General features: G+C 34.2%; 1 protein-coding gene across 1 annotated transcript; it reads right to left on the bottom strand.

The window, feature by feature from the left end:
- Positions 1-8,412: 8,412 nt before the first annotated feature.
- On the bottom strand, positions 8,413-9,293 carry LOC107643547 (uncharacterized). Its single transcript, XM_088488637.1, has one exon. The coding sequence runs from the start codon at positions 9,226-9,228 to the stop codon at positions 8,560-8,562; it is 669 nt and encodes a 222-aa protein (XP_088344763.1). The 5' UTR covers positions 9,229-9,293; the 3' UTR covers positions 8,413-8,559.
- Positions 9,294-9,537: the final 244 nt, after the last annotated feature.

Below are 9,537 nucleotides of genomic sequence, written 5' to 3' on the forward strand. Positions count from 1 at the left end.
AGTCTTAACACTTCAAGTCAAGTGTGAACATTCCCAAAATGAAAACACAGAGACAATCATGCAACATATATCATTGGGATATCCTATACGCATGAGACACACAACAGAGTATGCAATGAAGCATAGTCAGTCCACTCCCCAGGCTCTACTGGGAACGAACTGCTCTGATACCAAATTGTAACGACCCAATTTTCAATATGTCTAGATCATACCGAAAACTGAGCGCTACCAATTTGTCTTCCTAATTATTATCTATTATTTATCATATGAGCCTGATTCGTTGTTAAATGCGTAGTTAATTTGTGTGGTGTATTTTTTTTTTGAAAACGTTTGGATTAATAGACAGAATTATTTATAATCAATTCACAAGTAATAACAGATAAAACAGTTATAAACAACCACACAAAAATACATCACAAGTAGTTGACAACATTCGGTGATTCAGCCTTTATTAGCATATAAACTGTTAGTTAGAACACCCCAAGATATAGCTAAATAATATCTATATACATATATATACATACAACATCCCAGGTCCTGACCTGTTCAAGAGGTCCCTAAGCTGGCACCTAGGCTAGCATAGACTCTATACTCACCTAGTCCCTCTAAACTACTAAAGCGAGGGAAAGTACGTTCTAGGTCTTCAAAACTCAAGTCAAGTGGAACGTCATCAAAAGATAGAACATCATCTGCTACTCCTCTGCACGATCAGACTTTTCCACAAGACGTCTCTCTGGTACCTCATGAAGTAGCCACACAATAGGAATCTCGTACACCGGATTTAGGTTAAAGTGCGCACAGTGGCGGAACTTGAAATAAAATTTTGGGGGGCCGGATAGAAAATAATTGTCAAAATATTTTTGATATGATCCCATTTAAGATAAGCTCGTCTAATCTCATCTCTCTGGTTTGGCTGATACTGCCAGATTTAAAGCCGTTTTTCAAGATCTCGTTCCAAAAAGTTAAGGTTAAAGTCATCAGATGTAATTTTTTGAACTTTTGAAGGTTATATCTCACTTTCCTCGTGATTCATTAAAGTAGAAGAACTATCTACAGGTATTGATATTGTAAAAGTTATATGTTCTCCTTCTTATTAAATATTAGCCTTCCTCTTAAAAAATGTATCAATTCTTTAATTTTTCATTATTATTTTATATAAAAATTTGAATATATATCCTGTAAAATATGTAAAGAAGAAGTTAGAAGGACAAATATTAAAATTTATAATATTTATTGAATTTTTTATCAATTTATACAAATATAATAATATTAATACTTATTGAATATTCTATTATTTTTTATCATATAAAAAATTAAATTAAATAAATAGTAAAATATAAAATAATATTGAATTAAATAAATAAAAAATATCTAATTTTTTATATTTGAACTTAAAGATAGAGAGAGTGTTGTTTATTGAACTTATTAGATACTTTAAGTCATAGTAAAGTATTTAAGTCAATTGAACTATTTTTTATCTTTTAAAAAAGTACTACTAAGTGTTTTATAAAAAGTTTGGGGGGCCATGGCCCCCCCTTGTCTGAACTAAGCTCCACCACTGAGTGCGCATACGAACGGGGTGCAGACATTGGCTGGTCTCACAGTATATACATATAATCAGAGAACGATATTCACCCTAGACTCAGAAGACTGCCTAGAGTGGAATCCCTTTTTGCGTACAATCGTCAGCGAACTACGGAAAGGAACTCTTACTTCCATCTGAAGGGGAAAGGGAGAGAGAAGGGGTAAGAACTGGGGAGTTCTTAGTAGGGCCGGGGTTATTAGTTACGTTCATTTATTTGGGGTCGATTAGTAGACGAATAACATAATATAGCGAAGCAGTAAACAGAAGATAAAGATAGAAAGAGAAAGTAGGAGAACAGAAAGTAGAACACAAACAAAAGAATACAAGAAAATAAAGCACAGAAATAGCATACGAGCAGACAAACATAAAGAAGTAGATCACACACAGAAAGGAATGCAACAAAGAATGATGCGCAGACAAGAATGATGCATGTCTAGCCCTAGCGCAGGCCATGAGCTCATGTGTCGGTTGGTTGCCCGCAATCCCGACATTTATCCGGTCACGAGTAATCCCGATTTTCCGAATACGATTTTCCGTTCCTAAAAAAATGCGCATATAATAATAGCCGCTCATTTGAGACAGCCTCTGCTTACTGCAGGAAAATATATATATACTCTGCTCTACTCTGGGGAAGCGGAAAATGGCTGTAGGTAACTTAGTTTCCCTACAGAGGCTCTGGGTTGCATTAAGCAACTAATATATATTGAATATAGCTCTGGGTTGCATTAAGCAACTAATATATATATAAATATAGCTCTGGGTTGCATCAAGCAACTAGTAATATAATAAAGAGCTATATATATATATATATATATATATATATATATATATATATATAGCTCTGGGTTGCATTAAGCAACTAATATATATATATATATATATATATATATATATATATATATATATATATATATATATATAGCTCTTTATTATATTACTCTTCTCTTTATATCTCTTTACTTTGTTCTGGTTTCTCTTTTCTCTGTATCTTTTTACTCTGTTTTAATTACTCTGTTCTCTGTATCTCTTTTCTCTTCTCTGATTACTCTTTTCATCTGTATCTATATTACTCTTTTTCTCTTTATCTCTTTACTTTACTCTGGTTACTCTATTTTTTGTGTTTCTCTACTCTGCTCTGATTTCTCTGCTTAATGTATGTATTTAAAGTTTACGTAAATTTCGGTATGAATAGTTCGCCTGTCCCAAGTATAGGTTCATTAAGTCTATACTGAAACAGTTTAACTTTTCATATAATACTTAACCCTAGTCGCAACTCAAGGACTAACTATGTTGCCCTAGTTCGTTCACTAATTTCTGTCTGTTTTTCTGTTATTAAAACCTTACAGACTTTTCTTTAGTTTTTAACTTTTCTTCAACTTTTTATCTTTCTTTTATCTTTGTCTCACTAATATGTTCTTACCACTCCCTAAGTGTTTTATGAAGGTAATTATGAGATTCTGCGCTTAAAGTTGTCTTTCTAAAGCTTTTACAGAAAACTGCATTTTCCCTATTATTTTATTATTATTTATTATTTTATTATTAAATTTTCGAAAATTAACTTTACTTTAACCTTTAACTTTTAAAATTCACTTTTTACCACCCGTAACTTTTAATATTTCTACTTTTACCACCCTAACTTTTGGAAATTACAAAATAACCCCCCAAACACCAAAATATTTACTTCCTTGCCCTTTTATGGATCAAAAAGGTGTTCTTCATTGTTCTTCACCACACTCAAAGTGTTCTTCGTGTTCTTCGTAAATTCTTCAGATTCTTTCTTTGTTTTTACCCGTTTTTCAGTCTTTTCAGCAACCGATTTTTACCATAATTCAAAATAAATTTCCAGCCACTAAAACCCCATCTTTTCTACATGATTTTAACACAAATTGAACCTCAATTTAAGCTCTAGGGTTTTGTTTTCCAGCAGCCACAAGAACACACATTCATAGCTTGAATTTCATCAAATTTCATCAAATTTTCACCAAAATTTCAACAAGAATTACTCATACAAACAATCAATTTCAAGCACAGCCAAACCATATCATAATCACACAACTCAAACACAATCAATCAAGATTAAATTCGTCAATCCCTACCTGGTTTTGCTGCTCCTAATTCGGTTAAACTTTCAGGTGGTCCTTAAGCACTTTTTCCTCCTAAATCACATCAAGAACAACTTTAAATTCAAAAACTCTCAACTGACCAAATCTCACTCAGTATGTTAGAAAGATATATATCACCTTAGACTTGCTGGAAATTCACGTTTCTTAGCCCTCAAGTCAAGTTAAGCATGATTCCTAAGGAAGAACATCAAGAAAACACATGTTTTGCATGGTTTTCCTTGAAAACCGAATTGAAATGGGAGGGAGACAGCCATCTCACCTTATTTCCATCCTTGATAAGTTACATGGTTATATAGAGGAAGAAGAGAGGATCATTTTGGTGAAATCGGAGTTTTGATTTGAGTTTTAGTTCAGAAGAAATCAAGCTTTGAAGATTAAGTGTTCATGAAAGTTTCTCTCTTTTCTCTCTTGTTATTTTCGACCAAAATAATGAAATAAGACAGCCTTGGAGGTCTTGGGGGTGTAAGGTGAGTTGTGATTGGTTGGCTTGGAGGTGGATTAAAATAATATTAAAATATCTCTAGTGTACAACTACTAAAACTAGGTGTACCGGAACACTCGTAAAAATATCTCTAAAAATTATTTTCTGAGCTACTAGCATAAATGACACTAGTAAAATATTTATTATGAGAATAGAACATGTATAATGAGGCCTTAGCATTGCTAAATTCATCAGAGAGTGCTGGTGCTAAGCTGCACCAGTAAACCGTAAACCCGGTTAAACCGATTTTCTGTTTTTAACATAAATAGACCAGGTAACCTTATAATATCATTCAAGCATTTTATAATACTAATATAATGATAATATTATACTATTATCTCTCTCCTCTCATGAATCGAGTCCGGTTCGTCAAACAGAGACTATTTACGAAAATCAGAATCAAAACTGCCAACCGATACGGTTCAAAAACTAGGTTCTTCGCGATTGCATTATCGAGCTTGCCTCAAAGGAGGTTCTAGCTTAAGGATGATATAATGATAATAAGGATTGAGATACTTGATGATATAGCAGAGGTGTTCCCTTTACTGATCTTCCGGAGAAATCCATACTTTCAGAAAAGATCTCATGTACTCGAAAATCAGGGTTGTTACAGTTGTAGTCTACATATTTGTGAATTGTTAATTGTGTGGTGGTTTGTTAGTATTTTTTAAAACTATAGGTGTGTGTTGATTTTTGGGATATGGAGCAGTTGGATAGCGATTTTTTTAACATACTCCGATGAGAAATTCCCAAGAGGAGAAGATCTAGAATTTTTAGACGATGATTCGGCGCTTAATGAAGACAGACATTGAGATAAGAGAATAGCAGAGATGTCACGAGAAGATATCATGCAACTTTAGTTTATAGATGAGGATGTTATTTAGCGATTCTACAAGACATATGCAATGATACACGATTTTGCTGTGAGATTGGATGAAGTCAGATGTGATAGCGATGGTCGCGTAATTATGCGCCAAATTGCTTGCAATCGGACGGGCTCAAGAAAGGAAGAGGTTGAAAAGGACGAATGAATCAGGGACCACCGACCCCTAACTCTAAGTAGTTTATGTGCGAGAATTCGTGCAAGACTAGATAGAAAATTTCTAAATGGAAGGTTGTTTCGTTCTATGAAGAACATTCTCATGGTTTAGTTGATCCACTCGAGGTTAACATGATGCCTGAGTATCACACATTCAGTGTCTCGGATAAAGCTCATGGAAAAAATTTGCATGACATAGGTATCAGGACCTGTCACATCTTGGGATACTTGGTTGCTTAAAAAGGTGGATATGCAAACTTGTCATTCAACCAGAAAGATATGTACAACCTCATTATTTAACATAGGATGGTGATGCAAATGCTGCAATAAGCTACCTGAGAGTTAAGGCTGAGAATGATTCTTATTTCTTTGGCAAGTATACATAAACTAATAAGAATTGATTGGAAAATTTGTTTTGGGCTGATGGGACTAGCCGTATTGATTATGAGTGCTTTGGGGATATATAGGAACATCTACAATAAACCACTTGTGATATTTTCTGGTAGCAATCATTGTGGGCATACCGTCATATTTGGATGTGGTCTTCTTGTCAATAAGGATATTGGTTCATACAAGTGTCTCTTGGAAACCTTTTTGAAAGCAATGGGGAATAAGCACCCTAGTTCAGTTGTCACCGATGGAGATCTTTCAATGAGAGAAGCCATTAAACAAGTCATTCCTTATGCAACACATCGACTATGTTCACGACATTTACATAAGAATGCATGCGAGAAGGTTAAGAACATTGGATTTCTAAATGACTTCAAGAAATTGATTTATGCTAATGTGAGTGTTGAAGAGTTTGAGGTCATGTGGGGAGACATGGTGGGGAAGTATAACTTATCAAGAAACTCTTGGGCCGACCAAACCTATGAGTTGAGGTATTTATGGGCTCTTGCATATTTGAGGAACCAATTTTTTGGGTGAATCAGGATAACATCCCAATGTGAAGGGATTAACTCTTTAATAAAAGCATATGTGAGAAAGAAAGACACCCTTCTTGAATTTATCAATAACATGGAAACTGTTGTTAGCCATTATAGGAACAATGAAAGAGTTGCAAAGTTCAATGCTAAATATACCAATCCAGTGCTTATGACTTCTTTGTCGACACTTGAATGTTTTGCTGCAAAGACTTTCACTCGTAACATTTTCTAGGAGATCAGGAAGGAAATTGAGGGTGCTTATGCTAGACCTAGTAATTCAGGATGGTGGAAAACAATTTTTCAAGTGAAACAGTTTTGGAATGCCAGAGATTAAGCATGTGGTTAAGTTTGATAGAGTTGAAGAGATGCTCCGCTGTGAGTGTATATGGTTCAAAAATCAAGAAATTTTTTGCATGTACATATTTGCATACTTAAAGCACTAAAATGTTGAAATTATTCCAGAACGCTTATTGTGCAAGTGATGGATGAAGAATGCCAAGTGTGATTTCATGAAGTCAAATGTCGATGATCCAAGTGATTTTGATAAGGTACTCAAGTGTCCTTTGAGTGTGTTAGGTGCTGAGTGTTCTAGGGTTGACCCATTGGTAATTTAGATGATGACTATGTTGTTGACCCATTGGTGCTGAAGAGTAAGAGAGCTTCCAAGAAAAAGAGAAAATTTAAGCAACAGAGAGAGTGTTCAAATTGCGGTGTGTCAGAGCACTACAACAAAAGTTATCCTAAGATTCCCGGTAGAATATCCAAGGAGCCAGTAGACGATGATACGGAAAAGAATAACAGCAGCCATCTTGGGTAAAGTATACTTTTTGTCCTTGAAATTTGCTAAAAGTTTCAAAAATATCCCTAAGTTTTGATTTGTTTCAATTTTGTCACTCAAGTTTGCTAACAGAGAAGGAGGAAGAGCGATGGCTTCGTTGTGTCTGGGTTTGCGTAAAGAAGAAGAAAAAGGGTGGTGGTCATCGAAGATTGGAGCTCAACGGAGATGGTAGTGATGGAGATGGAGAGTCAGAGAAGAAAGGAGAAAGAAGGAGAATGAGGGGTTTGGCCGGTGACGATGAAGGAGGAGGTTGACAGTGGTTGCTCAATAATGATGATGGTGGTAGAGAGGACAGTGAAGATGAAAAGAGAAAAAGAAAGAGAGACAGAGGGTTGTGATGATGATGATTGGTATAAGGGAGGGGTATATTTGGAAAGAAAAATATTAATTATAAAAAAATTAGTAATAAGTGTAAAATTGATGCAAATCGAAAACTTAAGAGACAAAATTGAAACAAATCAAAACTTAGGGATATTTTTGAAACTTTTAGCAAACTTCAGGGATAAAAAATATACTTTACCCTTATATTTTTTACTAACCCAAAAATAGAATTATTTTTAAGCAATGTGGAATGCTAGAATTAAGGATCAATTGTTCTATTCAGTCACAATCCCAGAATTATGGATCAATCAGTCCAGTTATTAGCTGCTTACTGGTTATGCTACTTCTCATCATGAATTGGCCTATATCTTTTATGCCTGCAATCTCTATCCTCGTTAATTTATTGTGATTTTTAGGGTTGCTATCATGTGTACATTCTCAGTGAAATTGCTGAAGGTACTTCAACGGGGTTCACTTGTACATGTGATTCAACTTGTCTTTTGACTTTGATTCTTACTAATCTTGGTTAAAATTCATCCAAATTAAGAGTCATATGACCTAGGGAATTACATTTAACATTCTTGTGTTATAATAATAAAGGAAAAGTATAGGTAACTAACAAATTTTTTGAACAATATATAAACAATGTGAATTAATAGAGTTAAAAGAATAAATTTAATTAGTAGCATTAAATTAGGTTGTAATGTATTTTTATTTGATTGGTGGTTGTTCATGTTAGTTCAAAAATTTCATTGTTCCCTAGCATTCCCCGATAGTAAATTAGTCAAAATATATCTTCTTTTTCGATCTTATACGTATTTTTCTACAACACTCGTCAATCTCTGTTTTAATTTCATTTCTTATGTTTAGCTTTAGTTAGAGGGACTCTTTAATTTCTATCTTAAAATAGCTATTTACTGATTATAATTCCGTTACACAGATGGTTAGTTATGCTAATAGAATCAATTAATCTTTTTTATTAGATAAGTAATATGTTCTCTCATACATAGTTTCACCATCATCGAAATATTTTATTTTCTGGTACCGTGATTATTAATTCTTGTATGTTGATCATATCATTCTCACTTTAGAAGATAGCTTTCCATCACAAGAAAGACCATTAAATTTAAGAAGCCTTGAACAAAGTACGTACCAGATCTATTATTTTACACAAGCCAGTGTAGGGCAATAATTTATTATCGTCTCAAACCTACCACATATCAAGTGATTACTAAAAATTACAGCTTTACGGGTCACCGATCGAACCCTTCACTCTAGCTAATTCTTGTTCTCGAGTTTCTTGCTCTTTGTGTTTCTTCACTTTCTCGTTCTTACTAGAAACAAAGCGTAATATGAGGAGGAAACTAACTAGAGCGAACACCGCAGCCCACACAATCATAATAACCGCGAAAGCACTCCCAACATTTTTAATAATTTCAGGAGTAACCATCATGGCTCCAAACAAGTAAGTAACAACAAGGCTTGTGATAGTGATACACATGCCAATCAACAAGAACCACGTCACCGATGTATTGTCCAGAGAGAGGCCACTCACCAGTAAGAGACAAACACTTAGTGACGATATGAAACATATGGTGTTGCATATCAAGAACCCTAAGTAATATTTTTTTTTCATCAGGGCTACAACAGATTCCCCGGGGCAAATTTGTATGTTTGTTTGATTAGATGGAAAACAGATTGGCGTCTCACCGGTCGGTGCTGGCACGACACCCCCGGGCGGGTTGATGGCGGATTGAAAGGTGATGGTTGCTATTATGGAAGCCGTCAGACTGAGGCTCTGTCTCATATCTTGAAACCATTTGCTTTTGTCCTGATAAGCTAGTGACTGCACTCTATTAAGCTTAAGAAACTTGGCACATCCTTTATCTGCGTCTGCATCTCCTGCTGTTCCCATTTGTGTTTGAAAGAAGCAATGATGTATGTTAATTATGATGTTCTCACTTGTTCAACTTGATTTTTATCGTGTGTGCCACCGACAGATGTTGCATGTAAAATAGTCATTTTTCTTTTTTGATTTTCTAAGATAATCTCTTAATTAATGATTAATTCATTGTGAACTAGAATTTTTTTTTTAAATTTATTATTAATTAATAAGTTACTGTATACGCAAAATAGAATTTGAAATTTTAATACTTAAATAAATAAATAAATTAATTAGAGCAATTTTAGTTATATATATAATTAGTAAATATTATTATTTTTA

This window comes from Arachis ipaensis, chromosome B5 (genome assembly GCF_059453495.1).
Source record: "Arachis ipaensis isolate K30076 ecotype BB chromosome B5, ASM5945349v1, whole genome shotgun sequence".
In the NCBI taxonomy this organism is placed as follows: Eukaryota; Viridiplantae; Streptophyta; class Magnoliopsida; order Fabales; family Fabaceae; genus Arachis; species Arachis ipaensis.